Source organism: Asterias amurensis, chromosome 9 (genome assembly GCF_032118995.1).
Source record: "Asterias amurensis chromosome 9, ASM3211899v1".
Classification (NCBI taxonomy): domain Eukaryota; kingdom Metazoa; phylum Echinodermata; class Asteroidea; order Forcipulatida; family Asteriidae; genus Asterias; species Asterias amurensis.
The window spans coordinates 14352328-14377965 of record NC_092656.1 but is presented as its reverse complement, the minus strand read 5'-3'; the positions used below and the strand labels follow the sequence as shown (position 1 = coordinate 14377965).

Here is a 25638-nt window from a genome sequence, read left to right as displayed (position 1 = left end):
CTTGATCATTCATTGAATCGTTCTTTGGAAATATGAAATCTCAACTTCAAAAAGGACTAACAATAACAACCTTCTCACATGTTTCATAAAGGATGCTGCAGTGGTCATTACAAGTGAGCTGGCCACATGTATAAAGGGACCAGCCGTCGATTTCACCAAACTCTTCCTAACTTAAGATTAATCTTAGGACTTATGACGAGTCCCAACCCTGCACTGTAGCATGCAGACCTTAAGATTGATCCTAAGTTAGGACGAGTTACTTGTCCTAACTCGAGATTCGTGAAATTGGCTGCAGGTTGACTAGATGATCCATGTTTAGACCCGGCTGATGAGCCACCATACAGTAGATAGACATAAGTATGCATAAATGTCAAACTGAGATAGTCACGTTAATATAGAAGGATTAATTGTGTAGCAGCCAATTTCACGAAATGCTAGGATCAATCCTATCTCGAGTTGGGTTGAGTAACCCGTCCTAAACTTATGATGAGTTCAATGCGTCCTATGTATTTGGATATGGAACTGAACCCGTCCTAAGTCCTAAGATTAATCCTAGGTTAGGAAGAGTTTGGTGAAATCGACGGCAGTACTGTTTAACAGAGCAGCTGTTTCCTTACATTTTTTATTATTCAATCACTCTGAGTATCCCCCATACCTCCAGTATAGTTTTTAACCATTAGTGCCAAGTCACCACGGCCAACTTCTTTCAATGCTTTTACAAGATCCTCTGTCATTCTTTCCACACCTTTTTGTTGCTTCTGCTGCCATGCTTTTAGCATGCTGAATTTTTGGCCATGCGAATCATCTGCTGCATTCCTTTTGAAATTGTGAATTTTACTTGCTTTGAACCCCAGGCAGCGTGCCAGTCTTTCCCACTCTACCCCAACTTCGTCGGCAATAAGATCCAGGTGTATATCACTCATCGGCCCTCTGTCCACTGAAGAATAAATTAGTAAAACAGAAAAGTACAAAGTTAGTTTTTGGTTTTGGGCAAATAGTGGATAATGATATACAAAATATAATTGTTACGGACTGAAAAGGTGTAAAGCCCAAAATTGAAAATTGTGCTTCACAGGCAAAGTATACGTTTGTTTTTTGGAACCGTTCAATTGTTTCAATCCTACAAAAATGTAGATAAATACAATCGATCTAACCCATGGAAATTTCATTTCAAGGAGGGGCCGCATTTTTTAGATATTGCTGAAAATCCAGAGCAGAAATTTCCATTCAGGAATAAATCTCCCTAATAGGAATACAGTCTGAAATGGAGTGTTATGTTTTTACAAAACCATATAACTTCGAAGAGAAATGTCCCTCAAAATGCATTAATCTATCCAAAGCTGCTGTACTTCTTACTACTGTATGTAAGTTTTTATTGCTATTAATTTTCAAAGTCATTATCAATTAGATACAGACCCTTTAACGATGAATGGATGTCACACAAATTATGCTTCAACTCATGAACCATAATAAGTTATGTAGCTTTGCCATCAACAACATACTTCCCTCTCTCACCAACCCGAAGGACGAAGCAATAATTTGTTCAGTGTCTTGCTTAAGGACACAATGTCAAGAACGAGACTCAAACCTATAGCACTCTGCCAATCAGAAACACCAGATTGATTCCAGTGTGTATGACTGCTCAGCCACAACAAACCAATATGTCCATATCATCTTACCTGTGTCGTCCAAGTCTTGTGCAGCACTGATATCTGGTTCAAACATTGCTTTAAACTGACGGGTCGATATCTCAACTTGCGGCATCTTCTCTATTCTGCAACTAACACTTGTCTTTACCAAGCAGTCATCAAGTGGAAGGAAGTGTATAGACCCACGGCCGCAGGTACATGCAACAGCGAGGCTGTAGTCTATACGCTTGATCCAAAGATCCTTTAGGTTTTGAAGCTCATTTTTCACAAAGTCAAGCACCTGTTTGTATGTAAAAACAAATTTGACAACAAAAACAGGCGAGAGGATCAACAGAGAGGTCTGAAACTTTGATGAATATGCCACCTTCAAAGGCAGGTACACTATTGTCAAAGACCACTATCCTCACTTGGTGTATCCCAAATATGCCTAAAATAACAAGCCCAAGAAAAATTGGGCTTTGAAGTTGCAAGAAAATATCAAAAGAAAAAACACCCTTAAAGGCAGTGGACACTAGTGGTAATTACTCAAAATAATTTTTAGCATAAAACCTTTCTTGGTGACGAGTAATGGGGAGGGGTTGATGGTATAAAACATTAAAAGAAACGGCTCCCTCTGAAGTGCCATAGTTTTTGAGAAAGAAGTAATTTTCCACGAATTTGATTTCAAGACCTCAGGTTTAGAACTTGAGGTCTCGAAATCAACCATCTACGTAAATGCACACAACTTCGTGTGACAAGGGTGTTTTTTTCTTTCATTATCTCGCAAATTCGATGACCGATTGAGCTCAAATTTTCACAGGTTTGTTATTTTATGCATATGTTGAGATACACCAAGTGAGAAGGCTAGTCTTTGAAAATTACCAATGGTGTCCACTGCCTTTAAATGTTGCATAGCATAATGAGCTTTTAAGATGCCTGATTAAAATGGACTGATGTATTTGCATTCCAAAAAAGCCAATTAAATACCTTGTTTGAAAAGTTGACATTGAAACAGAAAAGCAAATACTAATTTTTTTTGTCAAATGTGAGTAGAGAAGGAAACACCAGTAATGAACAGACGAGGTTAAAGCAGTTTCTAGAGCTACACTGTACCAGTTTGGTTTTGGACAGATAGAGATGTACACTGTTAGTGCCACCTGACATAACAAAGAAGATGCCACAAACCTTTTGTGTAACCTCAGGGGATGGCTTCTTTCTTCTTTTAATCTTTTCTTCCTTTTTGCGTCTTTTTGTGGAGCCATGCTCTGGTGCTAATATAACACTCACCTACAAAAAGGAGTAAACCTTTAAACAAGATTTGTGTGCAAAACAGTTTGATAAAACTACAACTACAGGAACAAGTGTGACGTCCGACTGTTTTGTTTTGTATATATAAGTGGAGGATTCAGGTTTTCCAAATATCACTGGGAATAATGGGCAAGTTGAAAACCAGCACATTCATAATAAATAAATAAATAATAAAACATTTTTCTATTGCATTTATCCTAGGATGCCTGAAAGCAGTTACAATGTTTATTGAGACAGATAATTAAATTGTTCAGATTACCAGACCCATTTATATTGTACCTTGGTTTTTAAACGGTGATGTGACACAATCTTTTCCAATGCCCATTAACTCTCTGAATGATAAGTGTACTGGGTATTTTACATGCAATCAACACACAGGACCTACACCTTTGCGTCCCATCAAATAGATACTCAGCAATGTTAGATAAGTGTCTTGTGGTGCTCTAATAACAATGAAATCACATGCATGTATGCCAAGTTTTTAAGTTCTCACATGCTTAAAACATCTTTCCATTCAAAACATGTTTTATTTGAGAGTTACATCAAAAAGTCACACTTGTGCACATTCCTACAAGTTCATGCTTTTATCCATACCAACCAATGATGATTTCAGGAGGGAAGCAGGCATGCATGCTTGGTGGTTCTATGAAGACATTTGGCATTTCATGGCCAGGCAGTTTAATAAACTACTTAAAGTGAGACAAATAAAGAGGTCATGTACTTGAATGTACGCCAGATCATTCTTCCGTTCCATTTGGAGAACAAATTCATGTTGCACATCAACAAAGAAGCTTCCCCTATAGTACTCCAGAGCAGGATGTGTTCCTCCCAATGTCTGTGACCATCTCAATGCTCGAACAACTAGACGGTGAAACAATCCATCTGGTGGAATGAACATTTTAAAAACTTGGTTATTTTGGTTTCATCCTACATTGACTTGTGATGAGCACTGTGTATTCTGTGCTTCTTTGGTCATGTGTGATGAGCACTATAAGCTTCTTGAGCATGTTGAGTCACGTGTGATGAACACTGTGTACTCGTAATTTGTCATTTCGGGGTCATTGCAACACATACTCAATAACTGTGAATTTAATAGGCAAAAAAAGTTACCTGGGAGAAAGCTTTCAAAGTCCACAACAAAATGATTTGCCGCGGCCTTTGGACCTTTCTGTGGTTGTGATTTACTGTTCGTTGACGGTGTTCGTTTTTGCAGCATCGAAGGTACATAGTAGGAAATGCTATTTTTGTCCTGTTGAGTTGAAAAAAAAAAAAAACACAATCACTCGCAAATCTTTATAGCGAAAACACTTTCAATAAAATGAACTCTTCCTAAGCCAATTAGTTCCCCATCATTTATCGTTCCAATGCCCACCCAGCATGCCCAGATGAACAGTGTCTAGACTGGCTGTGTGACTTTTAGAATTGATGTCAATTATTATGACCTTGGACCGCCCCAACTGACCATTTCACCATTCTTCCATGCAATGACCATGTATTTAGTTAGTGTTACATTAATAAAGGGCATTCATCTGTATCAAAGTTACATGCATTATTCCATTCCCGGCTGTGCCTTATAAGCATTCCTGAAAACCTCTATATCCCTTTGGTGTAATGCAGCACCAGCAGCTGGTATGCACACGGTGCTGATTGATTAATGATCCCTGGCACTGATTTACTCCAGAGAAATGAGAAGCAATTATCGTTTTAAGTGTCTTTCCTAAAGAACACAAGTGTTGATGACCGGGATTTAAGTTTTAAGTGTCTTTCCTAAAAAAAATACAAGTGTCATGACCGGGATTTAAACATACACTTGGATGACTGTAATGTAATTTACATTTCCCCACCCCTCCCCCCATGAAAAAATGTTTTATTTTCTACTTTACACACAGACATTGGATGTTATTACCACCAGCTAAGATCTTGTGTAGTGCCACCCTAAGAATTCAATTTTTTATTCCGCACTGACTCACACCTCTTGGTCAAGATATGCATCAATATAGGCAACATTCATAACAAACTTTGTTTAACAATAAAATATATTAGAGATGTTGATTACCTGACTGATGCGTTCACACAGTAAATCAAACTTATCCATCAGGCAAAGCAGTGACTTCTTCTTTTGGGGGAAATTGTTCCACATATGATCGATTAATTCATCGTTCAGAATTCCCTCCTCCTGCAGTCTTAGCCAGGATTTTGTAAGACCTGACATCTGGTACCATGACAAAACATTCGGGGAAATAAACAAACAATAGTAAATTAATGTTGTTGGTAAAGTTAAACCTGAATCTCCTTCAGCTAGAGTGGCATGGTTGGGTTGGGGTGGGAGAAGGGGGGCCTATAGATTCATGTTTTTGGGGAATTTTTTCTACAGAAATTTTGTTCGTTAGTAAACTCTAATATATTTTAATAAACTTAATGCAGGCGTCAATTTGAAGCGCAGACCCATCCTCCTCAGAGGTCGCAAAAAAAAGACGCCGTTTCACTGCCCAAGCCTGAGGTCAATAATTTGTTGTTAAAGTGAATTAAGCCGTAACTTTCTTTTAAAATAATTTTGTGAAGCGTTACCTATAAGGTTGATGAAAAAGGTGAAGCGTTGATGAGCCTTGTTTTTGATGTGACATCGAATCCACGACATCGGTCGCGCTGAAAGTATGTCAAAGCCGTGGCGTTTCAAACAACTGTAATTGTGATGCAATTTTTGAAGATGGCCTGATCTGAAATTCGCGCAAGCCAACTTGGAATTTGCGTTTGCGCAATTTTTGAACTGAAGTTTGCTCACACACAAATACACACACTCTAACATCGCGCCGCATCACCTTTGGTGCGTTCCACTTGCGAAACATTGCCAAGTTTGAGCGATTGCGAATGTACATTATGTACTTCTGAAAAACTGAAAAAGTGAGGAAATAATTTAAAGGGTGAAGCTTTGACTAAAACATATGCTGATAGAGTGAAGTGGTGGTGATATCATGATGCTATACATAATTGGCTTAGGTGAAGAAAGGCGATGATGTGAGGAGGTTGGTTCAGGCTTCAAATTGACGCCTGCGTAAAAGATTTAGAAAAATGAAAATGTGCGTAAACTTATACATGTGTATCTATACCTTGCCTTTCTAGTCTTGGTAAAGTATAAAGGTTCCTCTCTCCTACATAATATTATGATGCCTCGTTATGCCTTTGGCATGTTTGGACACAAATTGTGTTTCTCACATATTTATTTGCCAGGTCTACATTGACAATTCTGATACTGAATTTTTTCTGGTGTGTGTGAGTTTTTGTTCATTTGTCTGTTGTTTGCTTTCAGGGACAATGTTCTCACTCTCTATTCAGATATCCATGATGTAATGCTACAAACAAACAAGAAACATTTCAGTTGTGCTTTTAGTCATCTAGTACATGTATGGATTTGCCCTAAGTTGACTTAGAACTTGGTGAGAACTATTTATATGTTCATTAGAAGAATTTCAATGGTTTCACACACTATTTGTAAACCTCTTCTTCCTGTAATGGCTGTGGAAAACAAGTCATAGATTGTTGTTTCTTTTTCCAAAGAATTGTGCTCCTTGTCTTTAACCCTTTAGCCTGCATACCACTCGGAAGCGCCCTGTGTATTACTATGCATATCGCCCGCACACGCCCGCGCAGTTTGACATGGTGTGATTTGAGTTATATAAACATGCTATTATAACGCAGCAAAAAGCCGCAGATAGAGCGTGATCTCAAGATGACAACTGTTTAAAAATAGCACATGGTCCACATAAGATTCAAAGATCGAAAGTCATTTCACAATCAAACAATGCGCGTATGAATGGGTGCTTTTTCTGTGTGGAGCCGTACGTTTTCACTGTGTAGCAGGACCGTATAGTACACAGTCACTCGCTTGTTTCACATCAAACTTTCTGGTGTTTTTACACACGGAATACCGCAATTTGAAAGGATTTTACAAAAGATTTTAGGTACAGAAGGTATCTGTTGATAATAGAGGCATTCATTTTCATTTCTAAAGGTGTGTTGTGATTATTTTCAACCACTTTTCGTAATGTAATGAAAACAATTCCTGTCGGACAACAGTAAAGTTGAGAAAACTTGTGTGTACAACTTTCCACGTAAACGATTGAAATCGATTGAATTTTCATATGGTAAAGGGTTAACCAATTAGGAGAACAGTCTTCTTGAGTTATTTTATTAATCAATCAGAGACAATGACACACCTGTTCTTGAGGAGGCACTACTGTGATGACTTTCTTGAAAGCATCTATCAACCATTGAGGATCCAGAATGACAACATCTTTCAACTCTTGTTTTGTACAGTCTCCGTCTCCTCCAAAGTATACAATATGGCCGAGATCGTGGTAAAATGTCAGCATCGTTTGGAGTTCAACATCTGATTTTACTCCAGAGTTTTCCCTCACCTAGTGTTATGAAAACAAAAAATATATCAGTTGTTTCATAGATGGATGCATCATAAATTATCAAAAACTTTCACTTCACTTTTTGTATATTAAAAATGATTATTACTCCAAACACAGCTTGTTTGGAGTGGGGAGGGGGTGGCTGCGAGGAGGTTCATTAATCCAATACTTCCAACACACATGTGCATATGTGTACCTTAACCTCCGTTAAAATTAACCTCATTTTGTAATTAGTTTTACATGACATCATTATAGTTGCGATGGAAATCACCATGATGTCTGTCATAAATAATGTATAATGTTTCTGAATTCAAAGTTTATGCCTGATCCCATAGTGCAGTCCTCAGTCCTACACCATACAGTAGCTCAACACCCAAACTGTTGGACTCTGATTATGGTGGTATGCCTGATCCCATGTAAAGCATAATCAGTTTACTAGTGCAGTCCTCATCAGTCCTACACCATACAGTAACTCAACACCCAAACTGTTGGACTCTGATTATGGTGGTATGCCTGATCCCATGTACACTGTAAAGCATAATCAGTTTACTAGTGCAGTCCTCATCAGTCCTACACCATACAGTAACTCAACACCCAAACTGTTGAACTCTGATTATGGTGGTATGCCTGATCCCATGTAAAGCATAATCAGTTTACAAGTGCAGTCCTCATCGATCCTACACCATACAGTAACTCAACACCCAAACTGTTGGACTCTGATTATGGTGGTATGCCTGATCCCATGTTAAGCATAATCAGTTTACTAGCGCAGTCCTCAGTCCTACACCATACAGTACATGTAACTCAACACCCAAACTGTTGGACTCTGATTATGGTGGTATGCCTGATCCCATGTACAGCATGATCAGTTTACTTGTGCAGTCCTCAGTCCTACACCATACAGTAACTCGAGCACCCAAACTGTTGGACTCTGATTATGGTGGTATACCTGATCCCATGTACAGCATGATCAGTTTACTCGTGCAGTCGTCAGTCCAACACCATTCAGTAACTTAACACTTAAGCTGTTGGACTCCAATTATGGTGGTATGCCTGATCCCATGTACAGCATGATCAGTTTACTTGTGCAGTCCTCAGTCCTACACCATACAGTAACTCAACACCCAAACTGTTGGACTCTGATTATGGTGGTATGCCTGATCCCATGTACAGCATGATCAGTTTACTAGTGCAGTCGTCAGTCCAACACCATTCAGTAACTTAACACTTAAGCTGTTGGACTCCAATTATGGTGGTATGCCTGATCCCATGTACAGCATGATCAGTTTACTAGTACAGTCCTCAGTCCTACACCATACAGTAACTCAACACCCAAACTGTTGGACTCTGATAACGGCGGTATGTCTGATCCAATCCTCAGTCCAACAGAATCAAACCACACCCCCATGCAGTAATTTTGATCGGTAAGGGGTTGTTGTTGTTCAGTCCTCTTTCAAAGAAAATCAAAGACAACATGTGGTTGGATTTTGATAGGTTAGATGGAATGATTAATAAATTGGATTTAAATGGTTTAGGACGAGTAAAGTTGAATTTTAATGGGCTACACACATGTATATGGTGTGGTCCTTAGTCCAACAAAATCAAATACAAAATGCAGTTAAATTTGGATGGGTTAGGGCTGGTTAGGTTGGATTTTAATTGGTTATGTGTGCATGTAGTTTTTGACAGGTTTATTAAAGTTTACATAAACCCATAGAGCTATAGTTATTGACTAGAGCGCTAACTCCCCGTTATACACGCACTTAGAATTTGATGCCGTGTGGACGTATCCATGTTTATAAACAAGCTGATCCAAAAGCTTGAAATTTTGCATGGATATTGTACGACTATTTGCATGATAGTGCGTTTGTTCTTTTATATACGTCATCAAAACAAAATATGCAGCAAAATGCGAACGCACAATCTGATGATGAGCGTAGAAACTGCGAGCATCATGTGCGTCATGTTTAAAGGACGCATTTGGTTTGTCACTCTTGCCAGCATATTATGTATCGTTGAAGCAGATTTTGCTCTTTTTCCCTTGACATCTTGAAGCATTGAATCCTCCCAAAGCTTTAGTTCTGTAGACTATAAGTAAAAAACATCAGACAATCACCTACTACACATTTTTTAAGACATCATAAAATCTCATCTGTTTACAAGAGCCATTTTTTATTAGCACAAACATTAATGCAGCACTATTACATAAGTGACCCTTAGTGAGGACAAACATGAATGGGCTGTCGCGTTCGTAAGCGCGCACTCTGGAGGTAACATTTTGGCAGCCATGTGTGTTCCCTTAAAATTCAAATGGTTCCTGACTCACGCACCACATCATGATCAAACATGTCCCAGGGAGGCTTCTAAACGCAGAGCAAGTTAGTGCTATTAGCTCTATGAAATAAACCTGACAATAGCAAATATCTATTACCTCTTTCAGATTCAACACAGGGGTTCCATCATTGACAGTGCACTTAGAAAATTCTTTGAGTGTGTTTTTATCAAACTGCAGCCAGTGTAGTGGAATCTTCTCTCCCATGTATGGCTCTTTCAATACTATGTCATTGATGTGCTCTCTTAACTGTCCAATCTATTTCATACAACAGTGTACAAAAAAAAAACAATAATACCATATTGATACTTTTCAGCCGTTTGCTACACATATAGTGTATTTTTTTTAATTACAGGTTCAATATTTTGACAAAAAACACCTTTATTTAAGCTGAAAAGTGTATCAATCTGCTTCATTATATTGAACACTCTTGCCACAAAGTTTAAATATTTGTTTTGACAACTGTTTAAGTCACCTGGAAGTGGTATTTTGTCAAAATAAAGCTTTTATCACTAAAATATGTGTTTTGATGAGTAGAATATAAATTAACAATTAACTAAGGTTCTAAAATATTAGTTTCCATTTTATTTACAAATTTAAAAGTAGGTCCGATCTGAGAGTGCACTGTTCGTGACGTCAATCGAGGCGCAACATTTGAAGAGAATTTTTTTAGTCTGGACCCGTACACGTCTGGGTACCTGATCGGTATTATGCCTACGTACAGAATTACGGTCACGGAGCAGACTGCACGCACTGTATGGCTGCTGTGCAGATGGTCCACTCGGATTACCCTGCGCGGTGAATCGCATGCAGTGCCAAAACAAGATAGTGACGCTTTGGCACAAGCTTAAAACATGCCCTCAACATGCTCAAAGTTGAAACAATAGGCCCACCCAAATTTGTTCACGTTAGGCAAATACTCCTTTAGGTTCGTCACGTCTTTCAGGTACCTTCTTCGACTTCCCACTATGTTGGGATGGCGCCATGTTCTAGAAAAGAACTTTTCTCTTCATGTCAAAATTTGTGGTGCATTCCGGATTCTCGAAGTGTTTGCTGCACATACAGTGCTGGAAAAGACGACGGACCGAACCACTTTGCAAACTGACCCCATCTTTAGTTGTTTTGCTGCACCTAGCAGCAATGAACCTGGTCGACGTTGCCGGGAAAATGCAAGAAAAAAACTTTTTTTCGAAACGTACAAACTCACGACTAGGACTTGCATGTACTTGCACGTACGTGTGTTCGATGTTCGATCGAGGCAAAGTCTGCCTCGATTGACGTCACAAAAGGGGTAGGCGGAGTCACCCCCTTTACAACTTTATCTACATGTATTTTTTAAACATATATATCGTTACAAACAATTACTCAATTTTTTTTGTATTGTTCATAAACTTATACTCTAATGTTTGACGAAAAAACCAGGTGACTTTAACAATTCATACCTTCTCGTTGGAGGGGCCCAGAGAGTTGTCTATTGCATAGAACCTTGTAACCATGTATCTGTTGTAAGGCTTGTTGTAGGTCTCTTTCCTGATTCTTGCAAATATTTCATTTATCTGTAATTCAATGTCAATCAAATGTTATTAGTTTGTTTGTTTGTTTGTTATTTCCAAATATCACAATAAATAATCATAAAACATACAAGAAAAAAAGAACAAAGGGTGATACGAGGAGGGCATCAGGAAAAAGCCTAGGCTTATATGGAGCCTGGGTTCGATTTCACAAAGAGTTAGGACTAGTCCTAGGAGATGTACAAATTGCATGGATAGTCCTAAGGACAAGTAACTGGTCCTAACTCGAGATAAGACTAGCCCTTACTCTTTGTGAAATCCACCCCAGGACCCTTTAAAATATAAATTGACTGGTTTTACTTTATAACAATTTAACAATGTTGATTGATGAAAGTACAGTTAATTTAATGCATACAGCAAAAATAGCACAAAACAATGTTTGTTTGTAATTAACTGTTTTTAACAATTTGTTTGCTATGCAGCCTTAAATACATATTGAGAGTTGATAACAAAAAGGAAAATTAACATACTTGGGAAAGTACAAAACTAAATAATTTGGAATGGATAATCATGGTACGCATGTAGTTACTGGTGGTATCAATTTTTATTACTTTTTGAAGCTGTGCACAGTTCTAAACAAAGGTATTGGGAAGTTGTCCGAGCCTTTCCAATATGAATTTTAGCAGCTGATCTAGTGTTATGTGAATGGATGTCCATATTTTGTGAAAAGAGGAGTATTATGTTACCTGGTAACAAGTTAGATTCCAACTTAAACATAAGGACCCCAAGATCTAGTGTTTTAAATTGCTTGAAAAGAGGTGCAGTGTGCTCTCTAAAGCCTAAAGCTAGAATTGGCTATAACTCTCAAGGATTTCTTCTGTACGATTAAAAGCTTGTTCAGGTAAGAAGCATGAGTATTTCCCCAGACTAGAATTCCGTATTGAAAGTGGGGCAATGCCAGCGTATTATAAATAGAGAATACGCATTTCTAGGCAGAATATGTTTAAAGGCAGTGGACACTATTGGTAATTACTCAAAATAATGTTTTGCATAAAACCTTTCTTGGTGGCGAGTAATGGGGAGAGGTTGATGGTATAAAACATTGTGAGAAACGGCTCCCTCTGAAGTGCCATAGTTTTCGAGAAAGAAGTAATTTTCCAGGAATTTGATTTCAAGACCTCAGATTTAGAACTTGAGGTCTCGAAATCAACCATCTAAACGCATACAACTTCGTGTGACTAGGGTGGTTTTTTCTTTCATTATTATCTCGCAAATTTGATGACCGATTGAGCTCAAACTTTCACAGGTTTGTTATTTTATGCATATGTTGAGATACACCAACTGTGAAGGCTAGTCTTTGACAATTACCAATAGTGTCCACGGCCTTTAATTTAACGTAGAACACCCAAACTTTGGGAAACCGGAATCTTGGATGCCAAGTTAGGAGCAATATTTGTAAAGAAATCGTTAAAATGCTCAGCAATGTATCTTGGGTCGTCAAAGGTCCTACCATTGATAATGAATGAATCAGAACCGGGCGACTTTTTACTTCTTTATATATATAGTCACATCTCCAATTTATACAGGCAACATTGAAGGGAACAAATTTCTGCCCTGTATGCCAACAAGGGAGGATCATCTTTTGATGAAAGAAAATATATACATTGACAGATTGATGTGTGCCAAGTGATTTATACTCAGTACATTCCCAAATCCTGTGAAACATAAACATACAGCAGGGCGTGTCATGGCCGAGGGATTTATAGCACTGGATTCAAGCTCTGGTGTTTGATCAACAGAGTGTGGGTTCGAATCCCGGTCGTGACACTTGCTATGTAAATTTTGGGAGGTAGTGCTTTCTGCACTACCGGCCAGGCTTCGGACTGATGATACCCAAGCCTACATGTACATCCGTATGGACTGTCAAAGGGGTAACCCTGTTTTAGACCTAGCAGTAGGTGGCATTGATCTTGAAATAATTTTAGCCCACACCTTGAACTGGCCTTCAGGCCTTGTGTGTCTTGCGACTTGCATAGAGAAAAATAAAATAAAAAAATAAATACGGGCAATGGGCTGGCCAAGTTTGTTTATCAACCACTAGTAATTAGCCATTTTAACCAGAACATTGTTTTGTGCATGATGGCCCAACAGGGTCAGTTTGTGACTGCATTGGGTCAGGTACACATCAGGTACACAAGAAGTACTGGTATGCATGTGGTATGCGTCGGTACTTGTTGGTTGTATGTCTACGCCGGGTTGCGGCATGGGGGTTGCATCAGATTTAGGTTTCTCTTTCCCTTTTTTTTCTATTGCTTTTTTTGTTGTGGAAACTAGGCCTATGCGAGTATCAGGCAATTTATTTCCTCTTGCTTTTTGTTGTTGTTGAGTTTATGAGTATCGGGCAATTTATTTCCTATTGCTTTTTTTTGTTGGTGAGTTTATGTGAGTAACTGGGCAATTTATTTCCTATTGCTTTTTGTTGTTGGTGAGTTTATGTGAGTATCGGGGCAAAAGACCCCTGCCACTACATCAGTAATACTGAAAGCCGGATTTATAAAGTGTCATACTTGGGACCAGAATCCATACTCTGACAACACCAAAGCTTGAGTCCTGTGCACTAGACAACCTCTCCATTCTAGAAAAGTTGCAGCATCTTTCAGCATAGTAACTTACCAATTTCTTCCGTTCCCTATCAGGCAAGTCTGCCCCTCCAACACTGTCTCTGTGAGTTCCAACAATGAAAATTGGTGGAGATTTCTGCTCCAATCTGTTTTTGATTTTGGAGGTGTTTTCTTTGGTATAGGTGTAGACAGATCTCATCCAGAAGTCCAAGTACTGTATTGGAGTCATTTGACATGACGTCTTCTCATTCATGAGACAAAATAAAAGGATTTTAAAATAGATATTGATGTGGTTGTTTTACAAAGAAGAAATGTCTAATGCAGGATTTCAACCTGCAAACTCTGGATTTTTGTGCCGACGTTCTACCAAAGGAGTTTCTAGCCCTATGTTGGTGTTCTCCCTAAGACGGTGGTCTCCCTATATTTCAACATCTTTGTTTGGGGTGCCAGTCAGAAGCAAACCCATCACCCAGAGTCTGATAAGTCAGTTTCCCTTGTGGTTTCTTATTTGAAATCTGAGATGAAAAGTTGCATCTCTGAAAGGTGATCCCCTGGCTGGTGCTTCCCAGGTTGTATCGTAAAGTTTGGTGTGTCCCATGGCTACATGGCAGTTATAACGACTGTATGGCTTCTGACTAGCGCCCCCGAACACAGACATAGACAACATAAGGAGACTGCCAACTTAGGGCTAGATAGCTAGATAGTTGGTAGAGCGCCGGCATGTAAAACTGTACATTAGGGCTTTCGAGCTTTAATAATGAGTTTTACCAAAATACAAACAATACTTGGTGTTAAGGTGGAGATGGATTATTGTAAAATTTCAAAAGACCAAATAAGTGATACCTGCATTGTTATCTTGAAATACAATGTCTACAAATTTGTCTACAAATTGTTTAATACATTACCTCATACGACCATTATTCATATAATACATTCAAAACTAAAATAAGCAAAAACAAATGATGGAAATACGGGTTTGAGGTATTGTGAGTAAGGTTATCAAGATATTACATTCGGTTTTGCGGATAAAACAATGTCATAATTAGCTGTGTAGATTTGTTCTTTGAGAACTTTGTCTTGCTATTCATTCTACTTAATTTAAAAAAAAAACCTGTCGTGCTTATTAACTTCCTTTGGCTGTTACTAGTACTTTGACTACAACTATTTTAGAGTAAAAGAAGAAAAAAAAAAAGGTTGTATCCTGGGACACAGGTCACTATTTGATGTAGTTACACCATAGAGAAAGGACCCACAGAATGAGTCACAACTCCACTGAGGCTACTCATTAATCCAACTAGTGTTTGCCTGGCTCTGTAGAAACTCTATGGGACCTCTTGCCGGTGAGTAAACAGCAAGGCCTTTGTATCCTATGTGCGTTACCGCGTTTCATTGGTCGTTGCCTGTCCCCGTCGTTGTCTGCACGTTCAACCAATGCGTAATACATCAGGCAATGACTATACTTGCCGTCAACTCGTCGTCATCTCACTTGGCACAATCAACTCGCCGTCAACTCAACCAATACACATACATTTGAAATCAACAAAAGATGCATACAACTGTAAAGTATTAGCAAAAAAAATAATGTTCATAAGTTTTAGGTTACATTTTGATTATTTGATTGAGTTTTGTTCTCATGAAAAAAATTGATCATGAAGCAGCAAAGCTGTCGGCCGCCACCTTGCTTTTTCACAGAGCTTGTACACGTGGATAACAGAGGGCGCTTTCCGAAAAACGGAATAGTCATAACCCAAGACATCAATTATCAGTACCCCATAGTGTATTATGTACTGCGCTTCGTGTAAATTTATCGCTAACAACTTGGGTCAAGACTAATCTGTACCAGTAGCAGTTGATGGCACAAGTGAGTTGACGACGAGTTGACAGCACTAGTAGTAGGACCAGGATAGGAAGCATAAGCAACTCAAAAATAGGATATAACTATTTTATGTAGACCTTTTTTTTCTACGGCTTCAAACATGTTGATGTGTTCTAAAGTGCTTTCTCAACACGTTGATACATGTATGCACTTCATACACAGAACTACACAATCTAAAAAATCGCTGTGAAAATTCTCGTTTTTTTTCTGTATGAAGCCATTTCGGTCGACATTTCGGTCGCGCACTGCACGCTGGGTAAGTATTACGTCACTCCAGAGTTGTCTTTATTGAGCAAATACCTGGGGTTGTAAATCTAGATGTATAACAATCGCAGTAACACAGATAGAACCTTTTAAGTTCTACTACATGTAGTTGTGACTCCTTCTGTGGGTCCTTTCTCTATGGTAACACTTAAGACATGAGTCTGAAATCGTGTTTTACTCACAGCTCCAGCTCCAGAAACTGGAATGGGTTTCTCCAGATCATGGCTGAGATTGAACACAACAACATAGACAGCTCTAGAAGACAGGAATGTCTGCAGAAGAGAAATAATCGTGTTAGTGCAATAAAGACCTGAAACAGACTCATTTGTGATTGAGTGTCTTGCTTCAAGGGAAGACGTGCTGTGACAGGGACCAAGGCCAACATTCTTGACAACATGAAGACCCCAATTTCACGCAGCTGCCAGCATACAAGGCATTGCTTTTAATTTTCTGCTCTGCAAAAATAACCACAGCAAAGGACAAATCATGTGACACTTCTGGGCCATTAATCCTTTTCTGGTCAGCACATGTGCTTGCATTTTCTTTTATAGTTTCTAGATGGTCTGTCGTGTGGTATTTCCTCCCACGTCACCTTGAGGTGGTGTATGTTGGATGGAGCAAGATGGTTTAGTTCTTTAAAGATAACAGTTAGACTAGATTTTAAACGTCTAGCGTCTAGTCGTTCCCACTCAAGTCGTTGTAGAAGCTGGGTGACACTACTTTCATGCATGTAATCGTTTGCGACAAACCGCGCTGCTCTGTGCTGAACTTTTTCCACTGCTTCTATGAGGTTCTGTTGGTCATCTAAGCTGTGAGTTAATAATGATATAAAAAACACCCTGATGTCACACAAAGTTGTGTGCTTTCAGATGCAAAATCTAATTCTGAGGTCTTAAAATCAATTTTGTGGAAAATTACTTCTTTCTCTGAAAGTACATCACTTCAGATGGATCGGTTTCTCACAATGTTTTATACTACCAACAGCTCTCCATTACTCGTTACCAAGCAAGGTTTTATGCTTATAATTATTTTGAGTAATTACCAATAGTGTCCATGTCCTTTAAAAGGATGATGATGGATATAGCGATCATTCTCTGGAAATAATGATTGTGGTCACGGTGGTTGCTTGTATTTATTCATCTCAGACTGATCGATAGGGGGCGTTATAATAATAAAAATAATAAAAACTTATAAAGCGCACAAATCCACAGAAGTATTAATTAATATACAATAACAACAACAAAAATTAAAATGTAAACCTAAGTTGAGAGAAATCTAGAACATGTGGTATAGAAAACAATAATACAAACGCAATATTTAAGAAAAACATCCTAAGAGGTAACAAAAATAACAATAATTAAACCATTGAATCAAATGCCTGTTTGAAGAGATGTGTTTTCAGTTGTTTTTTAAATTGGGTCAAAGAAACAAATGATTTTACTAGTGCAGGCAGTTTGTTCTATAGACGAGGCGCAGCATGTGAAAAAGATCGGTCTCCCCATGAATGTTTGGAAATGGGCTCAATAAGGAGGCTAGAATTATAAGACCGGAGTTTTCGAGGAGGATTGTATGAGCTGAGAAGATCATCAATACCATTATCATTAATCATTATACTAACTATCGATACACACCTGATGAGTTGTATAATACAAATCCTGTCCAGCAAAGTCCCAGATGCTGAGAAGTACTCCCTCATTTTGGATAATTCCTGAAAAGTTTCTCCTTCTTCGTGTTCTTAGTGCGTGAGCAATTTCAGGATCAATTGGATTTGATGTGACTTCTGCGGCAGACACTGGGCCTATAGGTAATGAATACAAGAAATTAAGGCTTTTTTTTAAAGTCTTATACTTTACGAAGTACAATCATGCAGGATTGTTGTAAAGATACATTGTATGCTAACCTAACCTAGATACAGTGACCCAAACAACATGCACATCCACTGTTACTCTCTCCCTAGACTCTACTTTATCCTCTACTCCATCTGTACAGCTAGTGTTGAGCATTAAAGTACATAAGTTTTAATATTCGTACATGGCATTAAAGGAACACGTTGCCTTGGATCGGTCGAGTTGGTCTTTGAAAAGCGTTTGTAACCGTTTTTTATAAAATACATATGGGTAGAAAGATGTTGTAAAAGTAGAATACAATGATCCACACAAACGTGCCTCGAAATTGCGTGGTTTTCCTTTTACCTCGTCGACTAACACATCGGCCATTTATGGGGGTCAAAATTTTGACTCCCATAAATGGCCGACCATGTTAGTTCGCACAGTAGAAGGAAAACCACGCAATTTCGAGGCAAACTTGTGTGGATCATTGTATTCTACTTTTAAAACATCTTTCCAACCATATGCATTTTATAAAAAACGGTTACAAACGCTTTTGTTTTGACCAACTCGTCCGATCCAAGGCAACGTGTTCCTTTAAGCTCTGGTCTTTGATTACAGCAGACCAAAACTACACTGCATTACAATACCTGTCGAGCCATGTAACATGCGTTTTTGTTGCGCGTCACATGATTTGTTCTCGACCAATCAAACTTAACATTTGTACAGAGGTATAACAATGCCAGTTGAATTGGATGTAGCAGGTAAACCAGATAAGCTAGGCCACTATTGTAAAGGAAGTAACCATGTTTCAGCCCCAGGAGTAGGTGGCAACGGCTCCTGGAAAAATAGTTAATTGTAGCCAACAAGTTGAAGTGGCCTTGTGTGTCTGGCGAGTTAAAAATAAATACTTAAAAATAAAAATAAATACAAAAATAAAAGTATCAGACATAATATTGTTACAATTGTAAAACATTGTTAACACTTTGGTACACAGATTAATTTTTATGAAAGCAAAAAAAAAAACTTGTTTCACCGTTTGTCTCAATATTTTAGCACCCCCTGTTGAACATCACACCAAATGAAAGCTAAACAATTGTTCTAACCAATGAGTGCCGTATATTTGGGGGGGTTTTGTTTTATGACTGTTTATAAAAGTCCAATATGGTCGTGTTTTTGGTGGTCTTTAGTGACGGCCTTGTGCACCAAAGGGTCAAACATCAAAGAAAACATTGTACTTTCTGGCAAGGTTGGAAAACTTGTTTCCATACAACCCCAGTTTACCAGCAGCAAATTGGCTTCCATGTACTGTACACACCATATCACAGATCGAATACCTTTCCAAGCCTGGAATTCCATCTATGAACATGTTGGAAAGTAATAACAATAATAAGAAGAGTATTTATGCCTTAGTACGCCTTAATTTATGCCTTAATAAGAAGAGTATTTATGCCTTAATACATGTACACCTTAATTTATGCCTTAATACGCCTTAATTTATGCCTTAATAAGAAGAGTATTTATGCCTTAATACGCCTTAATTTATGCCTTAATAAGAAGAGTATTTATGCCTTAACACACCTTAATTTATGCCTTAATAAGAAGAGTATTTATGCCTTAACACACCTTAATTTATGCCTTATTAAGAAGATTATTTTATATTGTAACTAGCAACACAAAACATAGAAACAGCAGTAAGGGCAAGGCTATTTTGCAAAGGCCCTTCCATTAGAAAGACGTAAAGTCAATGGGAAGCCTTTGAAGGGCACCAAGGCCAAGACCAGGGGCTTCTAGAGGCCATGGCCTCTGTATCCTGCATGTAATTTCAGGCCTGCCTTTTCTCTAATCGTACATCTCTATCACCCAAACTAATTGTTCATTACCTTCTGCAATGGCTGGTTCTAGCTCATCTTCAGGAGTCACTGCATTTTCAGAACTCACTCTTTGAGAACTCGCTGCATTTTGAGAACTCGCTGCATTTTGCGAACTCACAGCAGTTTGAGGACTCACAGCAGTTTGAGAACTCTCTGCAGTTTGAGAACTCTCTGCAGTTTGAGGACTCACAGCAGTTTGAGGAGTCACAGCAATTTGAGGACTCACAGCAGTTTGAGAACTCTCTGCAGTTTGAGGAGTCACAGCAGTTTGAGGAGTCACAGCAGTTTGAGAACTCTCTGCAGTTTGAGGCCTCCCAGCAGTTTGAGGACTCACAGCAGTTTGAGGACTCACAGCAGTTTGAGGACTCACAGCAGTATGAGGCCTCCCAGCAGTATGAGGACTCACAGCAGTATGAGGACTCACAGCAGGTTGAGGATTCACAACAGTTTGAGGACTCTCTGCAGTTTGAGGACTCACAGCAGTTTGAGGACTCACAGCAGTTTGAGGCCTCCCAGCAGGTTGAGGATTCACAACAGTTTGAGGAGTCACAGCAGTTTGAGGACTCACAGCAGTTTGAGGACTCACAGCAGTTTGAGGACTCACAGCAATGTTAAGACTCGCCATATTTTCTCTAAACTTCTCAGCAGCATTTCTCTGCATGTTTTGATCCCATTCTTCAGCCACACTTTCCACAAATTCACTTTTAAAACTAGCAGGGTCATCTGCAGAAAGTCAGAAGTAAACTAATTCATTCAAACAGAAATAAATTGTAAAATTTCAAAGTAGAGGGTAAATAAACAAAACACCTTAGCAATTTTGCGCTCAAAATTTGGAGGAGACAATAATTAGAGCAAGTTCATGTTTGACACTGTATACATACATGTAGATAGTCGGGAAGTTTTGCGATAGAAAGCCAGCACTGACAATTGTGGGTTTACTGCACATTATGACATAGTTCCAATTATCATTTTGGATTGAAATCAGTAAAAATGGGTTAACAGTTAAATGGAAGTTGCAAGTTTCATTAAAAAATTAACATAGTTGCACTACCCTAATGAAAGTTTCCACTTTAAGCCCCACAATATGAAATCAGCCATTTTGACTAGAGATGATACATTATTGTGTGTGGCAAATGGAATTTTTATAAAATTCCTTGTATGTTTGGTCAGGGCCCGACTTGGCTGCTCAACAAAATTAAAATGGTTTAGGATCGAAACCCAAGTTGCCTGTAAAGATGGTGTCGATGGTATTATGTACACAATGTTTTCACCTCTTTCACCATGGAGAATCCAGCCCTTAACATGAGTGACATCTATGGTGCATAGTGACTCTGTATTTATCCCTTCAGTTGAAGGCTCCTCACTGTTGAAACTGCAAATAGATGAAATGAAAAGTGCACTTTTAACTGCCAATAACATTAACTTCATCGTGCAACATTTGATCTTGAAAGGGGAAATGATTGATTGACTCTTGAACTGTTTTCCTCAACAACCCCTAGATTACAATTTGTAATTTTTTTTTACACTATTTGCCTTTGCTAATAAGACTCTAAAATCTGTCTAGATTAGAGTATTTTAAGGGCCTACAATGTAAGTTATTTAGTGGGGTTCACATCCTTACAGGCCTGGCATGGAGTGACATAGAAGAAGAGGGTATGAAAGGATTGAGGCCGCACACAAGCACACACTAAACCTTTCTTATGTTAGAGACTAGGTCCAGAGAGAACACCTATTCATTACTCATCAACAAGTGTTGAGGGTATTTACGACCTGTGTCCTCCCTGTCCTACTCTATGGCTCAGGAACATTGGACACTCTGAGCTGATGACACACGAAGGCTCCAAGCTTTCTCGGCGTCCGGTGGTCTGATTTCAACACTAACGCAACAACCTCGGAGACCACTGGCATTGAGGACATTCGCGTGACTATCTCCTGGAGACATCATTCCCTCTTTGGCCATGTCAGACGGCTCCCATCGGATACACCTGCCCATGTGGCCCTCAAGCTGAGCGTGGAAGCACGGGGAGGATCCCACTCCTGCCCAGCCTGGAAGAGGTTAAGAGGCTGACCTCGCAGCACCTGGGTAGGCCAACTGAAAGCAGACTTTGAGTCCCGGGCTGGGCAGCTGTGGCAATCCGCAGCAGAGCGTATTGGTTGGGCGGCTCTACGTCCCCCTTGATGGATCAAGAGAATGATGATGATGATGATGACTGTGACATTATTACAGACAGTGGACACTATTGGTAATTGTCAAAGACCAGTCTTCTCACTTGGTGTATCTCAACATATACATAAAATAACAAACCTGTGAAAATTTGAGCTCAATCGGTCGTCGAAGTTGCGAGATGATAACAAAAGAAAAAACAACCTTGTCACAGGAAGTTGTGTGCTTTAGATGCTTGATTTCGAGACCTCAAATTCTAAATTTGAGGTCTTTAAATCAAATTCGTGGAAAATTACTTCTTTCTCGAAAACTACTTTACTTCAGAGGGAGCTGTTTCTCACAATGTTTTTCACTATCAACAGCTCCCCATTACTCGTTACCAAGTAAGGTTTTATGCTAATAATTATTTTGAGTAATTACCAAGTGTCCACTGCCTTTAAATAGACAAGGCCCCAATCCTCCTCCACAGACCACTCTTAATGCCACTTCACACCGTACTTTCACACTGATTGGTACAACTGGCCATATGAAATTGTTATGCAGGTCTAAAGACAATCCTCCACAATCAGCAAACTCATGGAGAGGATCTGGGATGGTTCAAGAGGGTTGGGGTAATTAAATTAATTTTAGATGAGAGAAAAGTAATTAACTGCTGGATACAAACCCTCCCGATGAGCCGCATTGGCTTGGTACAGACTTTACTTTATTTTTAACACAACATACCTTTGATATGTAAGATTCCTCATCAGGCTTGTTTTTCCTACTCGTTCCTGACCAACTAACATAAGCCTCGTGCGTTTTACTGACTTGCTTCCCTCCTTCAGTGCTTTCTTGTAAGCTTCTATTGCTTCTGGTTCAGTAATCTCCGTTGGAACACCAATCAAACCTGACAGAAACTTATATCATTGAATTCCTTTCGAGGGCAACATCTTATATGCACAGTGTGTTCTAATTACAATTGGCAAAAAGCAGAATGGAAAGTTAATGCACAGTGTTTAACAACTTGTATGTAGTGTAAAGCTTTGTACATACATGTATGCATGTAGGCCTATGGTTTATTTAACTACAAAACACTCTCTAAGTAATAAGTTACTTAAAGACATTGGACACTATTGGTTATTGTCAAACACCAGTCTTCTCACTTGGTGTATCTCAACATATGCATACAAATTCATGGAAAACTACTCCTTTCTCGAAAACTACATTACTTCAGGGGGAGCCGTTACAATGCGTATACAATCAACTTCTCCCTATTAAGGCATCTGAAAGCACACAACTTGTGCAACAACAAGGGTGTTTTTTTCTTTCATTATTCTCTTGCAACTTTGACAGCCAATTGAGTCAAAATTTTCACAGGTTTGTTATTGTTTGCATATGTTGAGATACATCGAGGAAGAAAACTGATCTTTGAAAATTACCAATAGTGTCCAGTGTCACACAGCTCATGAGAGATTTCAACTATTCCTAGTATTTTTATCATCATCATAATTAGTTGCGATAATGTAACCCTCCTCTCGACGGCCAAGCCATAGGGTTACGAGATTCTTTCGAGCAACATACTGGACTTTGGTCCAACACGTACAACTAGTCAACCGATTTGCTAAAGTTTTACCACTTTTCATGGCACAAATTCTAGAAAACCTCAGGTACCAGCCTATTGGATTGACGAACTGAGTTATGAGGAAGCGCGGCAGTGCGTGCGTGCTATATGAGTGAATGGCGGGCATTGTAAACGGACAGCAGACACGCACTGCCTTGTAACAACCCTTTCACAGATTGGTTAAGTCCAACTCGGCTGCGGCTCGGCAGTTCGTCAATTCAATAGGGTGGTCTAAAGTTCAGCACTTGGTAAGTTGGTGACCAAACTATAAAGCGTTGAACATATTGAGAAGTCAAAAAAAAGGTTCAAAATATCAACCTGGGAAAACTGTGACTGTTTCAGTCTGGGATCTGGTAAGTTTTTGTGTTTTGAGTGTTATGAAAGGATTCATTAGACATAGAGGATTAAGTTTGTGTTCCTAGAATTTGTGTCATGATTTTCAAAAATGGTAAAAATTGAGCAAATCTGTTGACTAGCATAAGTTGTACGCGTTGGAACAAATTCGAAAGTGTCTTAATTGTAACCCTACTGCTTCGCCGTCGGGAAGAGGGTTACGTTATTGCAACTACTTCATATTCACAAACAGAAAGACTTACCTGGAAAATTCACGTCGATTGAGACTCTAGTAGTTCCTAACGGTAAATATCCTTAGGAAATGAAAATGACAGCAAAAACAACATGAATATCCAGCCTAAGAGTTTACTTTGATATTGTACACAAGCTCTTCAAAGAGACTGCTGTGAGCTGGTCCCCGTCTAGCCCTATATAGGACTCTTTCTCTGTACACAGATACAGAGTCCTAACTATCAAGGCCCATTCCTGGGGCGGAAAATTTTCAAAGCTTCATAACTCAAATCTTACCTGCAACAATCCACTTATTTCAACAGATTCACATTCCATGGCAGCATATATTTTTCTGCAGAGGGTTTTAGTCGTCATACATTCTTCACAAATCTGTCATTTTCATGAAATAATGCAGCCCCACCATTCCCATTTTTGTTCGTATTCTTACAGTCTGACGTGGGTACGCAAGATGCAGAACGCGCAAATCTTGTGTTGTGTTTGCGTGTTAGCGCTGTGCAGTCAAAATACGGTGACAAAGAATTCATGCGTCTTGCATCTTGCACGCGTCTTGCAAGTAAGATTTGAGTTATGATTCTATGAAGCTTTAAACAATTTCCGCCCCAGAAATGGACCCTGATATCCAGGTTGCACTGTAGTAGTACAATACGAAAGTGTGAGGCCGCCAGGGCTAGTCCCTGTCTTATTTTAATTAGACTGGTTTAAAAGGTTGCGGACAAAGGCAAAGAGCTCTGCACAGTGTAATAATTATGTCACTTTCACAGACAATTTTCCTGTGTGCATATGGTTGCTGTGATGTGAAAGCTACAATAGAAAATTGTACAAAGTAAAACAATGTCTTTTGACGTAATTTGTATACCTTATTATTATCAATTTATTGCAATATGCGATTTATTTACTTGTGCATTCATCAGTCAGACCTCAACTCAAAAGAATGTCATGACACAACTCACCAAACTGCATCAATTCTTGTTCAGCATTGTCAATCAATGGTTGGATTTCAGGACGATCGATTTCTCTCATAAGCACCCGCAAGTTGTAAAGAGATGAAGACACGTTGATGCGTCCATTTTCCAGACAAACTTGTTTCCTCAATAAACGAGTTAACTTTTTAACAGTTTTTGTATTTTTCAGTTCGGATTCAGTTAACCCAAAGTGAATCCACGCTTTTCGGGATTTTATGATCTTTGTAATTTTTTTAACATCAGAAGCATTTAATTTAATCCTGACTGATTCATACAATTTGTCGATCACGCCTCGAAAAATCTCTTTTAATTTTATCTGCGTAAGCTCATCTGATGGTGTATTGACAGGTCCTTGTTGAACTGTGTTGGCGCCCGCCATTTTAAAATTTGAGCACAGAGAAATTCGTAAAAATAGACGTAACGGGGAACGGTACTGTGACTGAGTCGCGAAGAAGAAGCAGAAACTGCTACACAACAGCGTAATGTGATTGAGGGTGAACAGAAAGTTTCACAGAGTCGAGTTGGAGCGCCAGTTGGCCTTCTTGGCGGAGAATTGTTGCATTTTTAACGATGATTGTTGCCCACGCATCAAGTACTTTCAAGCTGCTTTGTCACACGTTGTCACCTTAAAGGGATTTCCCCAAAATATTAGGTTTCGCGCGTTGCTCAGTT

The 25638-nt window shown here is 39.0% G+C and overlaps 1 protein-coding gene across 1 annotated transcript; it reads right to left on the bottom strand.

The window, feature by feature from the left end:
* Nucleotides 1-624: 624 nt before the first annotated feature.
* On the bottom strand, nucleotides 625-25610 carry LOC139941692 (uncharacterized). Its single transcript, XM_071938295.1, has 17 exons — nucleotides 24955-25610; nucleotides 24016-24066; nucleotides 22543-22705; nucleotides 20927-21027; nucleotides 19665-20378; nucleotides 17587-17753; nucleotides 16138-16227; nucleotides 13868-14056; nucleotides 11126-11239; nucleotides 9783-9941; nucleotides 7151-7351; nucleotides 4993-5148; nucleotides 4047-4185; nucleotides 3658-3818; nucleotides 2814-2915; nucleotides 1680-1929; nucleotides 625-937 (listed from the first exon to the last, which is right to left on the bottom strand). Exons 1-17 carry the CDS (start codon nucleotides 25343-25345, stop codon nucleotides 630-632), a joined length of 3456 nt encoding a protein of 1151 aa, XP_071794396.1. The 5' UTR covers nucleotides 25346-25610; the 3' UTR covers nucleotides 625-629.
* Nucleotides 25611-25638: the final 28 nt, after the last annotated feature.